At 36.8% G+C, this 18108-nt stretch overlaps 3 protein-coding genes across 4 annotated transcripts in view; 2 read left to right on the plus strand and 1 right to left on the minus strand.

Annotated features, from left to right (window-relative positions):
• Syx1A (Syntaxin 1A) overlaps nt 1-11712 on the plus strand; it is a 37629-nt gene extending 25917 nt beyond the window's left edge. The window contains exon 3 of the mRNA XM_068299685.1: nt 7274-11712. The gene's annotated coding sequence lies outside the window, so the exon portion shown is untranslated. The remainder of the gene's footprint in view (nt 1-7273) is intronic.
• Nucleotides 1-13424, plus strand: part of eIF4EHP (eukaryotic translation initiation factor 4E homologous protein) — a 42253-nt gene extending 28829 nt beyond the window's left edge. Inside the window, exons 3-4 of one of the 2 annotated variants that reach the window (XM_068299686.1) lie at nt 12062-12210; nt 12313-12461. In XM_068299686.1, the coding sequence (XP_068155787.1) occupies nt 12062-12210; nt 12313-12385 (222 nt within the window). In that variant the 3' untranslated portion in view covers nt 12386-12461. Of the gene's footprint in view, nt 1-12061; nt 12211-12312; nt 12462-12526 lie in introns of those variants that run through there. The other variant, XM_068299687.1, reaches the window with a different exon arrangement.
• Nucleotides 13397-18107, minus strand: SMC1 (structural maintenance of chromosomes 1). Its single transcript, XM_068299683.1, is given in 12 exon segments — nt 13397-13766; nt 13827-14004; nt 14063-14566; nt 14628-14728; nt 14788-15092; nt 15152-15407; nt 15471-16040; nt 16104-16847; nt 16849-17127; nt 17193-17361; nt 17426-17574; nt 17631-18107. Coding segments are annotated over 12 exon segments (3714 nt in total). The 5' UTR covers nt 18027-18107; the 3' UTR covers nt 13397-13703.
• Nucleotide 18108: the final 1 nt, after the last annotated feature.

Below are 18108 nucleotides of genomic sequence, written 5' to 3' on the forward strand. Positions count from 1 at the left end.
TGGAGCTGTTCAATATTCATTTGCGATTTATACAATCCTTTGAATAATTGATACTTGCATTATTGCAGAATTATTGAAACAAGGCAATGGCCATCACTTATATCAACGACATGATTCTAAATAAAGCCATCATCAATCCGTGGCTTTGGTACACACAATTGTGTGTTCGTTTTCATCATTTTGCTGGCCAAGTGCACTAATTGGCCACATTTCCGTTTCGTTGATTATGGCATACAGGTCGGCCAACCAACCATCCAGAGGATGTTCTTTTTCTACCCCACGCCGTGAAGGTTTTTCTCGTTATATTGCGTTGCATTTTATTCGACGGTTTGCGTGACGTGTCATCGATTTTTTATATTGTTCTTTGTGGTTTTTTTTTTCCCCTGACCACGCCCAGTTGATAGCTTTGCTTGCTGCCCCTGCCTCGATCGCTTTGGGGTATATATTTGATATGAATGGCAAATGCATAGAAAAGCTTCTCAATATATGTTGTACTGCACAGATTGTCGTTTTCTGCTGTGCGGTTGAAGTCCAACAAAAATTACGTGACGCCGTTTGCATGGCCACGATACGTGTGGCAGAAACAAAGTTGTAAATACTACGTGTGCAGAGCGAGTATAACATGTGTTATTCGGAACAAGCCAAGCTATATCCATGTGTGTGGAAGACCATTATAGTTAGTGACTAGAGTACCATATTGGTTTATGCGTGTTTGTTGGGTTACACTTGCAGAAATCAGTTTAAAGTGACGATGTTTAAAATTTTGGAATTGCCTTTAAGAAAAAAGTTAATAACCTGGATTATAAGAAATTGAGCTTTAAGCTACTACTTACCACATTAAGTTGACCATGTCTGTTGCCTTTGTTATAACCTCCGCCTTGAAAATTGCATAGTTCCCACTCGAAGCTCTATCTCTTGTAAGCTTCTTTTATGCAAAATTGGACATCTAGTCAAAAATTGTTTGCATTGTCTACGAAAAAGCACAATAGAACGACGACAACACCTCAAACGCAGCAGCAGCAGCTGAGCCCTGGGCTTGCTGCCGTCATCTGTCTGCCTTTTAGCCCCAGCTTCATTCATTCATTCATTCGTTCCGGGAGCCTTTTAAAACAAAGACAATCAACCTGCAGGCAATTGCACAAGCTTTGAAATGATTCTAATCTTGTTTGACTCGAATGGGGCGCATATTTGCTACAAGCTCGTTTGACAGGTATGTGTGAACTATGCAGTTTCTTAATCGCTCCTAATAACTGGCTACAAGGCTAATGGTAATCCGATTTCCATGCCAATTCTAAGAGAATGGCGCTTGCCAAGAAGGACTCTGTAATGGCGTGTGACTCATCATCATTCCCAACTCACATTTTATTTAACGATCTTCTCTTATATCATTCACTCTGGTTAAATCTAATGAAAGCGAGAAAGTTTGACTTTTCGCATTTTGGTTTCTACTTCTGTCATTAGCCCGAAAACCGAGCTTTAACTGTAAATGTGGTATGTGTTTGTGGGTGTGTGTGGTGATGGGCCGATACGCATTTCATTTTTTTCTCTTTTGTTTTTCTTCTCCTTCCATTTTGTTGCGGCCGCCATCTTGAACTTTGTTTTATCGAAAACTTGCATTTGGCACGCAACAAGATGGCAACAACGTGCCACCAAAAAGAGAGAAGGAAGTAGAGTGGGAAGGGAGATGAAGCAGACATGCTAAATTTGGAAATGGAAATTAAGTTAGCGCCAAAGTAAAAGCAAAGGCAGAAACTTTGAAGCAAACAGGCGCCTTCAAGTATGGCGTCAGGTGGCCTTTGGAGAGGTAGAGAGACAGAGAGCGCGAATTTGGTGGTGCCACCAACCTCCAGAGGGGGGCTGCGCACATAAATTAAAGTCTGCTTGGCAACAGTAAAAGGAACCTTGCTCCCTGTTCCCGCTCTCATTCTCTGACTCTCTCTCCCGTTCCCTATTCCTTGCTGCTTATGTTGCCACTTGGCTTACTTTGGTTTTGTTGTATTTTATCGTCTGCTAGACAAACAAACACTTGAGTACACGCACGTACTTACACCACACACACACACATATACACATTACATCACATCGTACACACGTACCTATATATTCGCTTTCCCCACTTCCACTGTGCTAATGTGTTCATAAAGCAATTTACATTTAGTGTTGCATACATCTGGGCTTCAAAAATTTCCATTTTACATTTCGCCACAAAATTTGCAAATTTAATTGACACAACCCAACAATAAATTACCAAATGAAAAGTTCACACTAAAGAAAATTCTAATTTTATATGAATGAGTAAAATAATAAGGCAATTTTCAGAACAAAAATAAAATTTGTGACTGAAAAAAATGGGGGAAACTCTTCAACATTGAGGGCACCACAAATAAAATTTCTCTGATTTCATAGACGATGTGGAGATTTTCTTCTGTAGTCTATTGAATGTGGTTAGAATATTCAGTTTTCAGTCTTTTGCTCTTTCAAAAGTAATTGCAAAATGAAGCTTAAAGAAAATCGCATAAGTTAATGAAGATGTGAGAGCTGAGCCAAATAGCATGGAGGCTGACTGCTCACCGCTTACCGCCTTTCATTCAACCCACATGCCTTTTTACTTGTACACACTTTGAATCCTTGTCTTTTAGCCAAGTTAAGCCGCTGCCAGTTTAATCTCAAATGCCGTCGTTGTCGTCGTAATGCTTCAGTTGATGAAACGAGTGAGTGAGTTCGCTGGAAGGACTAAGTCCATGTATTTATGTTTGCCCTAGGTTTTTATACATAGAAACTGAAAAACTTTTTCTCGATGTTGCTGTTTTTGTTGTTGTTTCTGTTGCTTTTTTAGCATGCCAGAGTCAAACTGGTTGCTTTTCCTCCATGCTTGTCTATTTTTAAGGCCAAGTTAGAACGGGTGGCGGGAGTAAAGGGAAGAACTAGAGCCAGAACCAGAGCTAAGGGCTTTTGGGCACCCGACCTCGAGTCATAAATTGGGCACAGTGGCAGCATAACAATAAGTCACAAACACACACACACACGCAGAGAAAGAGACGGAAAAAGAGGGATACAACATTTTCTATTCTCTCGTTTTCTCAGCCGCTACTTTCCCGCCTCCCACTTCATGCATAAATATACGCACAGCCAGCGGAAAAGGCAAAACAAGATAGAGAGAAAGAGGGATATAGAAAGTAGTAAGTGAGTTTCAAAGGAATGGGAAGAAACCCCAAAAAGGAGCATAGCTTTCCTCCTTCTCTCTCTCTCTCTACTCGGTAAATTCCAAATACACCAACTGGTTCTCTCTTATGGGCCAAGGGAAAGGTCCGATGTCATTTGTGCAAACATAAAAGCATTGTAAACAAACATGGCCAAAAGCTTAATGCCAACAAACACACACACACACACACATGCCAATGTATGTGTGTATATATACTTTTAGCTTAAACCGTTAAAATTGGTTTACTTGTAGTCTAGGCAACACCCTTACACCACACACGCACACTCACACTCACACAAGTGTAGACAGGATATCGTTTGAGCAAGAATATTGAAAGCGAGGGGTGAGCCAAGGATCAGCATGTGTCTGACAGGAAGAGCCATTGTTGCCTTATAGTTTTTGCCATTATTATTTTTTAGTTGTTGCTATCTTATCTCTACTGTTGCTTAATACAAGTTACACAGAACTTTCTTCTCCATCCCACTTTCGCCTAATTCTACACAGCAGTAGAAAGAAAAGAAGAAAAAAACAAAGAAAAGCAGTCGCCCATAGTAAACACTGCTAATAAAGTTAAACTAGCTCTTCTCTTTAAAATATTCAACAATCTGATTAAGGATGATTTCTTAATGTAACTGTTCATAGAATTCTGCTTAAAAGCACATTAAAATAGATCAAATTAACTATTTATCGCTGACTTCAACTTAGCTCTGGGCATTTGCCTCAGCTGGGTCAGGATTGATTTTTCGGTCATGTGTTTCCGACTAGTAAATTTACTGGGAAACACATTGAGGAAATGATGTAAATGATCCAGTTTGGCAATGGGCCATAATGACGATTTTAATTATGAAATACTCGATGAGGATGAAGCAGAAACTTGACTGAAACTATTCCAACAATCACCTTGCTGGCCAATTTGCATGCTTTTAGGGAAATCGCCATGCATATGTACATACATATGTATGTATATCGCCTCTGTCTGAGTGCGGGTTGGCTTGTTTAGTTTGCCATTGCAGGTGCATAGCTGTAGTTATGTGTGGCTTCAGTCTATTCGGGCTCTTCGCCTTCACCCCTTTATTGGCTGCTGTCGCCTACACACACACAATTTGCAATCGAATGTAGGGGTCGGTCGGTCCTTGACGTGCACACATTTTACATTGCTTTGAGAGTTGCGTGTGTGTGTGTGTGTGTGTAGAGACCACACGCATAAGCCCGACATTCACACACTGACTGATTAAGTTAGATGCTTCATTACCCATGTTGCATCTCTTCCATATACGTACGTCCAGTCGGTATTGAGTAACCAGAGTGCAGCATAATGCAGGATATTGCGTAGGCGAGAAACCAACCAGCCCTCCCCCTTTTTAAATTGTAATGGAAGGCGAGCGGTAGGACAGCATTGAACCAATCAGCCAACGATCTGCTATCTGCTGACCAGTTCACCATGTCGCTCCATCCGACATGGCTGGCAAAAGTAACCACAAATTCCCAGCACACGCCACGAGTAGAAAGGAAAATGGCACGTGTCTGGCAGCTTACCTCACTTTTCATTCATTCTGCTGAATGCCGTCGCCTTTGCTCTAATTTCCAACCCAGTTCCTCCCTCCACGTCTCTCTCTCTCTCGCTTTCTCTCTTTGTGAGTAGTAGTCGTCATAGCAATTTGTGTCAGCTGCTCATCTTTTTTGTTGGCCATTAAACTTTTCTGGCATTTGTTCTAATTGTCATTGGATTTGGCACCTTTTCGGTTAGCCCTTTCTTTTGTCCTAATGAGCTAATGTCGTATAGAATTGACCCATTAACTAAGTTGTCCATTAAATTTCAATGGACTTGTTTGTACGTTCTCCCAGAATGGGAACTAGTTCGCTCTGAGGCACTCTGCGCAACACTTGTGGCTCTGTATCCATATATTTATATGCCTTTGTTCCCTGACCAAAATCATAAATTTTAAATTTAGTCGAGCGCTTCCAACGTGCCGACCCTGCCTCTACCCTCCCTACCCAAAGGAGTCGGTAACTTGGCAGGGCGAAAGGGCTTTCACTTTGTATCCCTGGGATACAAACTAATTTGCATATTTTTGTGAGCTTCTTTCTCCCGTTTGTTCGTTGTTCTTCTTCCTTTGTGTAAACTGTTTTTCTGCACTTTGCTGATGGCAAAGCGAGATGGATGCGAGAGCTCCAGCCGCCAGCCTCCTGCCCCTCAATTAAACTGTCATGTCAAAGTCAGCCTCATCAATGGCGAGCGATGCCAATGCCGGTGAAAGGAAAGCCTGGAAAGGATATCACAATGTGAATCTTCCATCCCCCACTCACGCACTCACTCTTTTGAGTTTTATGTGTGAGTGCGGATTTTTCTTTTTTTATGGCCAAAACAGTTGCCGGCCCGCGCAGATATCATTCTCTGATTTCCCAAATACCAGCCCGCCTGCTCGTTCTTATTGTTGGATTCAATTTGCAGCTTTCCCCGGCAACATTTTGCCATTTGAGGCCTAGCTAGACAGACACACACAAAGTGTAGTGGCAATGCCTTTTGACATTTTCAAATTGAATCTGCGCTTTGATTTTTATTTGCCGCTATCAGTTCTTGGCTATATATCCATCCATCTATCCGTCCCACTACATATCCATGTCACACAGAACATGGCCATGTTCACGTCCATCTGCCTTGTGCGTCATCGTTAACTAAGCAATAAAAATAACTTGAATTCTTGAATGTACACATTTTTTCAATTTATGCTTTATTTTTAATGTATTTGTCTGGGATCTCATTCTCTTTTGAATTTGGCAAATTTAAAATAACAAATGATATTATTTTAGTAAAAGAAAGTTTTAGTTTTTCTAATTTGGCAGTCACTTGGGCTTGAAATTGAAATAGTTTAGAACTCTGTAGCCAAAGAGTTGACTTACCTGGCGAAGGCAAACCCAGTATCACACACACACACACACCTCCTGTAAGTTATGTGTGTGTGTGTGTGTGTGTGTGTGTGTCAATATTTGCTTATCATCAGAGCAGAGCCAAAGCGAGCTCAGAGGTAGAACTGTTGGTATTTGGTTTGGTTTGAATATTGATTGTAGTCAAAAGGAGAAGGAACTGGAGAAGCAACTACAACAGAAATTGAAGTATCAAATGCGAATTGCAGTGACGCAAATTAAACGCAAAGGCGATAGCTGGCTGATGACATCAGCTAACGGCCAAAGTTCGTCTATTGGCCTCGTTCGGACCATCCCATACCCATCTGCCCAAAAAAAAGCATAAAATAAATAGAAAAATTTGCCATAGTCTTAATGAAATTTTAGCTTACACACACCCACCCATCAACACCCACGCACACACACAATCTTAATGTTTGCCTCTGTGCGTAGATGTGGGTGTAGCTAGCCGTTCATAATGAGCCTCTTGAGCAGAACACAAGCATGCAAAAAGCATCCGACGATGACGACGAGGACGAGGACAGCAGTTAACCGAGTGTCTCATGGTCGGAGTGGTCCTGCTTTGACCTTTGGCAAAAGACAACGACTAAGTTGCCTAGGCAACGGCGCTATGGCGAGGCAACACAGTATGATGGGATTTTGTGTAAGGGGGCAAGGACAAGGGCAAGGGCGGCAGCTCTCTATTTGGGATGTGTTTAACTGTACATGGAAGATTTTTTCTAGTCGTAAATCAACTAAACTTCCTGTTGCTTGACCCAATTTCATGTGTAATGTCATTTTTCCAATTCAATTGTTGCATTCACCATAACCATAAATATAGATAGAAACCACATGATTCAATACTTGAAGATTAAAACTTGTTTAATCTTAGATAACTGCAACTAATTTCAACTAACTAACTAAATAGAAAAGCGAATAAGACAAAGCTGAGCTAATAACTGGTAAAAGTAAAGGTATTAAAAGATGGGGAAATATAATAAACTACTTTTTGTCTATTTCACAATTTCATAGATTGCATAAACTTACCCTGATGAGGCTTAGGGCTCTGTTGAGCACCACAGGTTACGAGGAATAAATCGAGATCATAGATACAATTATTAATTTTTGACACTCAATTTTAATACTTTTCTTCTCTTATTTGAACAGATAACATGAAGTGTGCATCGGAGAAGGCCGCCAGGAGGAGCAATATCGCCGCCGCATACAAATGAGATGTAATGAGAGGCAGGAGTCACGTTTCTTCTACCCAATTCAGCTAAGAAAACCACTCTACATCCTGCTGGCTGTCGTCTGCTTGCCTGGTCGGACTCCGCCCCGCCTGCCCTTCCTAATTAACGCAAAGCGTGAGGAAAGGAGCCGCAGTCACCACCATGACCTTCGTCTAGGAAAGAATTAATGGAGAGCCAACAAGCGAAATGGAGTATTTTCGCTGTTCGCAAATTAAATTTCCCCCAGAGTTTATTTGCTGTTGTTGTTGTTATTATTGTTGTTGCTGCTGCTGCTGTTGTGATAGAGGCATTTTGCTAAGCGACTACCGACAGTCGATCTGGCTGACTTGCTGACTGACTGACTGACTGGCCGTAATTTAATTTTCCCACCAGTTAGCAGAAGCTCGTGGCTATGTTGTTGTTGCTGTTGTTGTAATTGTGCTTGCTGAAAACTTGCACGTTTTTCCATTTTCATTCAGGGTCAAACACACACACACACAGCAACACGTACACACAGACACACACACACTTTGTATGAGTTTTCAACTATTTTAAAATGCGTTCAATTTGGTTTTTTTACCCCCCTCGTAAAACCACCCCATGTATATAGGAATATAAATATATATATATATATATATATAATGTATATCGGAATACACCGATTTTTGAAAACTTTATTAAAAAAAAATTATATATATATGTATATATATACATATATACATAACAAATGGAAAAACAAAAATCTATTAATTAGTATTTATTATAATGTGATGTTATATATATAAATCCAATCGATAAAAAAATAAACAAAACATACTTAAAAAAAAAAAAACAAAAACACAAACAAAAATCTTGTTAACCAAAAAAAAAAAAAGAAGAAAAGAAAAATTTCAATAAGTAGATTTTTGAATTAAATTAAAATTATCGAAATGAAGATATGAAATGAGATGAGTAAAGGCATTAACTAAACTAATTGCTGTATACACGTAAAGTAAACTCATAAAGAAATGATTCATTTTTTATGCAAAATTTATAATTAACTACATGATGATGATGATAATGACGATGATTGAGATAAATTTTTGTATGTGTGTGTATAAATCGAAAGAAAATTCAACATGAGATTTGCAATATATAGTAGATATAACCATTTTAGATTTGTTTTTGGTTCTTGTTTTCTTTCTTTTTTGTTGAACGTTTATTTTGTGTTAAGAACCTTGCAAATTTATGTATTTTGACCAGAAACTTGCAAGGATTAAGTTAGTTTGAACTTAGACTCATCTAGAATGGTCAAAATGGGTCTAAAGGCGTTTGTTTTGTGGGCTAAGCAACATATACATATGTACATTTATGTATGTACAGTGAACTCTCAGCGAGTAGAGCGAGGGGTGAAGAGAAAAAGCCTTGTTATTATTAAATTATTCCACTCTAAACCCAACATTGTTGTTGCTTAGCCGTTTGTCTAAACATACAGTTGGTTTTTATATATACCTATCTTATATAGTCTCTCGATTTCAACATTTTTATAGTTAAACAACATCAGTCAATGTGTTCGTTGCAAAAAAGTAAAAAAACAAATTATATAAAACTTCTAACGTAAATTAAATATATAAAAAAAAAAAAAACAAAATCTATTATATTATAATAATACAAATTCTTCTTCTTACTTGTATAAATGCACTCTCTTTTTGTCGCCCCCTAAAATCAAAAACAAAACAAAACAAAAAACTACGACAAGAACTAATTTAAAAACAAATTTTGTATAAATGGAAATATTACTTAAATTGTATTATTCAAAATGATTATATAAACAAAGGCTTAATAACAATATTGGCTTAAATGTTGTTAAAGTTTTCAAATTGTGTTTTTAGTTTATCTACTTGAATCGCATTTCTTCCACTTCAGAAAAAAACAAAAACAAAAAACAACATAAATATTATATAAATAAGAAAGTAACAAAAAAAAAAAACAAAATAAATTTATTATTATGATTATAATTGCAATTATTATTATTTATGCTTTATGTTTAATGCAATTAGAGTCTCTTTTTGCCAAGCTCAAAAGAAAAAATAAAAATCAACCAATCAACCATAAACGACTACAATCACCTTGAGGGGGGAGGAGCAGTTGCGGCAGCTCCCCCCTCAACCTTATCTAAGGCTTAGGTTCTATATTAAATTACTTATTAATTTTCGTTGTCTAAATTATGTTTAAGTTTTGGCTTTTGCAATAAATACAACACAACAAAATAAAAGAAAACGTTAAAATGAAATAAAAGAAAATAAATTACGATTATGATTATTATTTGGTTAGATTTTTTATTGGTTTTCTTTTTTTTTTTAACTTTATTCTTTCTCCTCATTATGTCAAGTAGCACGAAGAAAAAAAAACAACTGTTTGGGGGCTGGGAAGGGGAGTACTCGAAGTTCAAGTTGATGCCAAATTCATTCTGATTTATTAAGTGTGAAAATGAGAAAACCTAAGAAAAAAAATTATGGCAAATCAATGAAAACTTCGAGTATTACAAAAGAAACGGGTTAAAATTCTTTCTTTAATAACAGAAAAAAAAAAGAAAAAACAAATAAAAATATTAACATCTCTCTCAACAAAAAAAAATGAAAGCTAAGAAAAAAAAACAAATAGAAATTGCTTTGAATTAAGCGCAAAAGTTCAATTAATTAAAAACTAGAATTTTAATATTTAACATAATTTGGATACTTATACTTATATATACATAAATATATATATATACATATATATATAATAGAAAACAAATCAAATAAACTAGAAACAAAATTGAGAAAAGAAAAACAGTTTCCAGACTTGTAGAAATTGTACTTTAATAACAAATTGAATGAAATTCAAAAAAAGATTAATAAACCCAAAATTGATGGTAAGCAAAAGATATTCCAATTGAAGGATGCGGTTGGGGAATTGATATGATTGAAAGCAACAATAATTCCAGGCATATCGAAGCATTTTTGAAAACCAAAAAACAAAAAAACAAAAGAAACAATACAAAAATATATATTCAACCAGCAATCAGAGGTCGTTATATCGAGTTAACGGCGCAAGAAGAAAAAAAAAACAAATAAGAGACGGCAATAAAAAATGCAAGTTAAGCACGTTAACTACAAAATAGAAACATAAACTTTGACAACATTAGCGGGATCAGAGATGATACACACACACACACTGACACACACACTAAAAGCACAGCAAATGGAAAACCAAAAGTTAATATTTGACGGGATTCACATATGTATATTCAAGAAGCAATAATGATGATATATATATATAAATATATATATTCAATACAAAATATAAAAAATATATGAATGAATTGAAATGAAAGAAAAACCAAACAGAAAATGAAAACAAAACAAAAAATGAACTAACATGAATGAATATTTATATATAAATTTTAATTATAGTTACAAATTAGAATATATATAAATATATATATATATATATACACATATACATATAAATAATTATACATGCATATAGTCCAAATAAATTACATAGAATGAAAAAGCGCCACTCGATAATACATATATATATATAAAAAAAACCCCTAAAAACAAAAGTTTAATATTTAAAAAATATTAAGATATCAATGTGCAATTTAACAAGCGTTTAAAACAAATACAAAAAAAATTCATATATATATAAATATATATATATATAGCCCCTCACACATGAAAACACAGTTAAAGCTCCTACATACTATATATATCCCACACACACGACACAACACACACAAACGTATATATATAACTTATATACCTATATATAACAAATCTATACATATTTATATACATATATAAACCAAAAACAAAAAACAACAACCCCCCTCCAAAAACCACAATAACTTTGAAAATATAAATCAACCACAACAACAACAACAACATTAAACTAATTAAAAACAAACCGTATAAAAAAATAAAATCTTTAAAAAATCAAAAGAAAAAAATTTAAAGCCTCTATATATAATATGCAAAATACAGAAACAAAAGAGGAAAATCGGAGAAAAGTTTTTGAGAAATACTCATAATTGTTAAAAAAAATAAAAATAATGTTTACATAAAATTATAATTAAAAAAAAAAAAAAAAAAAAAAAAACAAATCTGAATATTACAACTATTTTTTCCTTCTCCTTAGAAAATTTAGTTAAATCTGACAACAAAAAACCAACATTACCTTTAAGTGTTAGTCTTATATATACAAAAAAATAACAAAAAACAATATTTAAAAAAAAAAAAATTATAATAAACAATTAAATGAGAAATGCATCAGTAAATCATCGCAGTAATGAAACAAAAACAAAAGACAGAACAAAACAAAATGATATAACCCCAAGAGCAACGTGGAAAAGAGTAACAAACAAAACAAAAAACAAATTTAATTTAAGTATGAAAATTGTGGAAAATTTGTTCATTTGTTTTGATATTATTTTGTTGGTTCTTGATGAGACGCTCTTGTGTTGAATAGAAAGGATTGGATTTAGTTTTTGTCAACTTTTCAATTGATCTGATTCAGATATGAAATGATTTTACTTAACATTGATTGAAAAATAAAAATTATTAACAAACAAAAAGCTGTTTCTGATTCTCGTTTGACAACTTCGTCTTGGTTTCCAAACAAATATAGGGGGCGGAGGATGAAAGATTTCAAATATTTTATTACGAAACCATCTAATTGTAATTCTTGTTCTAAATCACAGGAGGATAGCTTATCAGTATGGAACAGGACTGCCACTGATATGACCAGTACAACACGTATCCGTGATACGTTACGCAGGATATTAAATATACCTCTAACAACGGCAATGGAGTATAAAATACACTGTGATAGCCTTAAATATGTTTCAATGTAAGTACAACCAACTCCTTAAACTAAGCTAGAGCAAAATTAAGAAATATGTCAAGACGAATTAACGAACTTAATGGATAATCACCTGTACCTTGCACTTAGGCCCAGGTATCGTAGCCGAAGACAGGGTCACTATCTAATTCGAAGTAGATATTCATTCAATACCCACAAATAATGAGAATGAAGGCTGTCTAGGTATCGAAAAATCTGTTTAACTTTCGCACATCTTTAGAAATATACTTATACGCATATGTATTTTTGTTTATTGCATATATATCTTGTATTTAATTATTCTCTATTCTTATTTCGTTTGCAGTAATAAAGGCCCATTGAAAAGCTGAAATTCAGTGAATAACTTTAAACAACAGAAGAGAAACAAAAACAATAATTACACAAACAGATAATGTAAAAATCCAGCAATTTAATGAAATGGAGTAACCAGAAAACACACATCCACACACACACACAACCACAACCACGTACGCATACACGTGTACAGCAAACTCAGAAAAAATATTTAAACAGCAACAAAAACAGATTTTCATTTCAAAAAAGTCATGAAATCCTTCATAATCCAAATCCACTTTCAATTTCCATTCTGCATAAGGCAAAGAAAATTAATATTTAAGCGTCAGCGTAAAAGACAGAGAACAAGTCTATGTATCAGAAACGCCATAAAATATCTTAGTTTGTATGTATAAAGTGTACCCAACTTAAAAGTGCTTAATCTCTCAACTGTATTTAACATTTGACTGACCCCTCCTGACCCACATTATCCTCTGTTATCCTTTACAATCGACCCCCCCCATCCTTCATACACAAAACTAGCTGATATTATAATTATCTGTTTGATATGATTATTTTATACATTATGATAAATAACGAAACTAAATAATCATGATTGTTTGTTTTTGTTCTTGATGAAATACAAAGTTTTTTACAAGATGAATTAAAAAAACAAAAAAAAAAAACATAAAAAAGAAATATTGAAAGTAAAAAAGAAAACGTTGTTTTGCATAATCTTCTTATTTGTTAATATGTACACTTACAACAAGTTTCCACCAATCATCTAAGAAATATTATACCCACATGTTTCGATGATCATTCGCATAAACTTCCAGCAACAACACGAACCACAGACAACAACCACAACAACAACAAACGACTAGCCCAATAAAGGAAACTATTAAAGTTGAAGAATAATATATTTGAAATTATATTTGTTAGTTTTTGTGCCAGTTCTGAATTTGATCGGAAATCGGAAATATTAAATGATTGGTAAGTTAAATGTTCTTCACCGACTGGAGTTTAAGGAGTTTGTCTCATTAAGAGTAGACCTCCATTTCATTTTTGAAGTCACACAAAAATAAGTTATGTTGCATTTTATTTTAAATACTAAAAGTACTTCTACATATGTATTTTCAATTATTGCGTAATTAGAAAGTTCATAAACTAATGTTTAAAGTTAAGGTGATTGGAAAATACCTCTCCTTTTACTTATCTTCAAAACATGTCAAATCGATTATGTAAACATTAGATATAAGACAGTCGCCCTCCTGGAAAAGATTCATTAAATAATAAGCATAGGCCAATATAATTTCTCGTAGAGTACTTACCGCTGGCGTGATGCCTACAAGAGCATCTGCATGACCATAGAACTCTTCTTTTAGCGATATGACAATGGTTTGCAAATTCGTCGTATGATCACGAATATATGAGGCCACCTTGCCGATATTTGTATTATCCAAGGCTGCATCTATTTCATCCAGCACAAAGAAGGGAGCGGGTTGATAGCTAAAAAGGTTAAAATGGTTAAAATTTATTCAAAATGGTAAGTAAGACTTAGCCTTACCTGTGTGTGGAAAATAAGAGAGCTAATGCTGCAATGGTTTTCTCGCCGCCACTTAAATTGCTCATGGGCTGGAAACGTTTGCCGGGGGCCACACAATTGTATGTGATACCATCTAGATAGGGCTCTTCGGGATTGTCAGGACCCACATACGCTTGAGCCGCCTCATTGCGGGCCAATTTTTTGTATATGCCATCTATGGCATCGGAAATATGCTGACAACATTGAACAAAACGCGAGGAGCGTTCGTTCTTTACTCTTTCGAATGCTGATTTGGCTTTTTTGGCCTTCCGCCTGGCATTCTCGAACTGCTCGTTGGTTGATTGAACTTTCTCCGTGACGGCATTGAGTTTCTGCATGGCCTTCATATTGGGCGTTTGAATACGCTCCAGTATATCTAATTTTGCCTGCAGGTCCTTTTGCACTTGCTCATTCATCTTTTTGAAGGCGGAGTCATCTTTCAGTTTGGTTAACTCCCGTGGCAGCGAGCGATAATCGACTTCGATCCTGTAAGCAGTTTATTACATTGATTAATTTATCATCCAAGTTTACTAATGTAGGCACTCACAAATTATCCATGGCCAAGGACATGTTGGTATTGTCCGCATCACTCTGACGCACTGCATCGTCCAGCGAGCCGCGTAATAGAGGCACTGCAATGCAATCGGTCTAAAAGAAGATTTTAACGTTAATTGAATTGACTGATACGCATGTGGTGTGGTACTCACCTTGGCCTGCAATAATATATTCTGGCGTTCGTTTTTCTTGGCCTCAATCTTGGACTCTATCGAAGACATTTGACTGCTGACATTGTGGATTTCCTTAGCCAAGTTGGCCACATCGCGACGAGCCTTGGATATATCTTCTTCCATGTCATCAACAGCCTGCTTCTTGGCCTGCTTGTCCTGTTTGAACTTTTCCATCTTCTCTTTATCCTCGTCGATTTCCTTTAGATATCGCGTCTCGGCGGTTTTCAAACCTTCCAAAGCATCCTCCTCATCTTGAACACTGCGCTCCCATCGCTCAACATTCTCTGTTCGGTTGAGTATAAGAATATAATCTTATTAATTTTAAATATGTCTGCCTACTCACTGCGTGTATCCTTCTGCTTCTCAAAATCCAATTGAGTGTTAATGCCATCAATCTGCTGTTCATACTCAGCTCGCTTGCGTGCCCGCTCCTGTTGCATAACCAATTCTCGCTCTTCATATTGTCGTATGTTCTTTACGCCCAGCCGACGACAAAAGGCGGCGAATACCTTATCTTCAACATTATTCATGTTCTCTTTGATCTCCTGAATGTGCTCCTCTCTGTCCTGCATACGCCGCTCTATTTCACTTATTTTTGGCTGTTAAATTGAATTAAAAGTTCTTTAGTTTCATAAATCTAATATGCAATTACTAAAACTCACTCCAAAGTCATCCAGTTGTCTTTGCACCTCCTGTAACTGGTTATCGTATTGGCCAATGGATTTTTTAGATGTCTCTAAATCCACCATACTATACTTAAGACGATTCTCCAATCCCTTTATTTGAGATTCTACCGTAGCCAATTCACTTTGTTTACGCGACTTTTTAACCAGCTCCTTAAGCTCTTCGTTAAGCCGCTCCTTTTGCATTTTTAACTGCGCCATATGCTTTTCATCCCAACGCTTTGCCTTCCGGGCCAAATCGTGACTGCCGCCTGAGATGAGACCGGACTTTTGATAAAATGTTCCATCCAGGGCCAGGGCATCGAAACGTGAACGATCGATCTCGTAGGCCACTTTCATAGCATCCTCTGGAGTTTCGCAAACCAAGGCATTACCAGTGGCAAAGAGAACAGCGCGTTCTATCTCTGCTGGCTCAAACTTTAAAACATCAAACACAAGACGCACATTCCGCGGCTCGCTGATATTTCGAAGTCGCTCCTTAAGAGGTTTCACTTGCAAGTAATCAAGCGGCAGAAATGTCTCTACCTCCAACATTTGTTCTTTAAGAATCTGTGAAAGTATAACCATAAGAAAACTGTGATACGAAAAGTCCTGTTCCTTATGAAGACCTACCTGAATACAATGTCGAGCCGTCTTTTCGGTGTCCACAATTATCGCCTCCATAAACTTACCGAGTACCTTGGTAACAGCCACATTATAGCGCTTGTGAGTGGGCTGACACATGTTGATCATACGATCATAGACACCTGGTACCTGCTTCTTAAAGAGTTCGACAACCTCCTGCTTCTTTTTGCGACGCGCATCCTCATGCTTATCGCTTTTAGCGTCACCGAGTTGATCGCGCACATTTTCCAGCTCACGCTGTTTCTCTGTTATTTTCTCTTTGGAACTACCTACATCCCGCCGCAATTCGTCCTTAATGCGATTTTGCTCTTCAAGCGCTGCTTGAGACGATTTAATATGATCCATGAGCTTATCTCGCCGCTTGACTGCCTCTTCGCGCTGCAAAGTCAGTTTTTTAAAAGACTCTTCAACAGAAGCTCGACGATTTGTTTCCCCATCCAATGTATCTTGCTCAGATTTCTGTTCACGGTTAACAGAATCTAACTCGGATCGATATTGCGTAGCTGTGGCCTCGGCTTCTTGCTTAAGTCGATCGTATTCCTGTACCAAGCCCTCCTCCATATTAACACTCTTCCCTCTACGTTGAGACTCGTTCTCGATATCATCCTCGAATGACTTTTTTAAGCTTTCAATATCGCTAAGCTGCTTCTCAAGTTTTCTGATATCCTGCTGGTGTGCATTATCCGCCTCTCGCGCTGTCTCTAGAGTCTTCTGCAAAGACGCCAGCTTTTTTCTTGCAATGGGTTACTTTCTCTTTGGCCTTGATGTACAGTGGACGTCTCTTGTTCATTTGTGTCTCAAATTCGCGAATCTCCTGATCGATCTTGGCCAAATCACGAGTAATTTTACCAGCGTCTTTTTTCTTCTCTCGCAGCACTTCATCGGCTGCCTCTTTACGCTGCTCAACGACCTTTACCTCCTGCTGCTTTGCCTCCATGTCAGTTATGTGCTTTCGTATGTCCTTTTCCACATGAAATAGTCGAAACAATTGATACTCCACTTGCTTCTCATTCTGTAAAACAACAACGAAAAGTTACATATAAGATAACTGCGTTCATCTGCTAAAAATATACATACATATTCATTCTGTAATCGGGTATAACGTTCCGCTTCCATTTTCTCATGTTTGGCTTCTTTGCGTTCAGCAGCAATTCCTTTCTTTTTTTGATAAGTGAACTGTGTCTCCTCTTCAGCCGCAATCATTTCATTCTTTAATCGATTATAGTCGTCTTTTAGCAGGCCAGAGCTATTAATACAAATCTCTTTAGCATTACTTTGCACTAAATATATTTCCATTTATATAAATTTACCCGCTTATCTCCTCAAACAGTGCTGTCCGCTCCTTAGGAGTCTTCATGGCAATGTTTTCCACAGCACCCTGGAAGACTAGAAAGTTTTTAGCCTTTACATTGATGCCAATCTTCTCAAGCTTGTTCAGATAAGTGCTGCTGGAAACGCTCTGTAATAAGACAGGTGATATTATATTGTAAGGAAATGTTTTTGCACTTTTCGCACTTCGCCATTGATGCGGTATTCCGAAGAACCGCTTATGACCGCCCGTTGGAAGTCCAGATGCTTCTCATGATTCAAAATAAACTTGGCTGTCACATAGCAACTGCGTGATACAGGCTTGCCAATTGAGGACCCATGTATAAGATCGTTAAGGCGCTTCACACGCAGACTTGAGGTTTTCTCGCCCATCACAAAGCTGATGGCATCCATAAAATTAGATTTTCCAGATCCATTGGGCCCGATGACTGCGTTAAATTGCTTAAGTGGACCCACAACTATGTGTCCCCGGTAGGATTTAAAGTTTTCCATTTCGATAAATTGCAGAAATGCAGTGTCCTCATCAGGCTTTCGCGACATTCCAGGCACCACTCGGGACACTTCCTCATCCTCGTCGGCCATATTTTATGCTTCGCAATAGATATTTTTCCAATAAATACGAAAAAGTTGTTTTGCTCCCAAAAAGTAAAGCAACAGCGAAAAA

The sequence above is a fragment of the Drosophila tropicalis genome, unplaced genomic scaffold (assembly GCF_018151085.1).
Source record: "Drosophila tropicalis isolate 14030-0801.00 unplaced genomic scaffold, ASM1815108v1 contig_878, whole genome shotgun sequence".
Classification (NCBI taxonomy): domain Eukaryota; kingdom Metazoa; phylum Arthropoda; class Insecta; order Diptera; family Drosophilidae; genus Drosophila; species Drosophila tropicalis.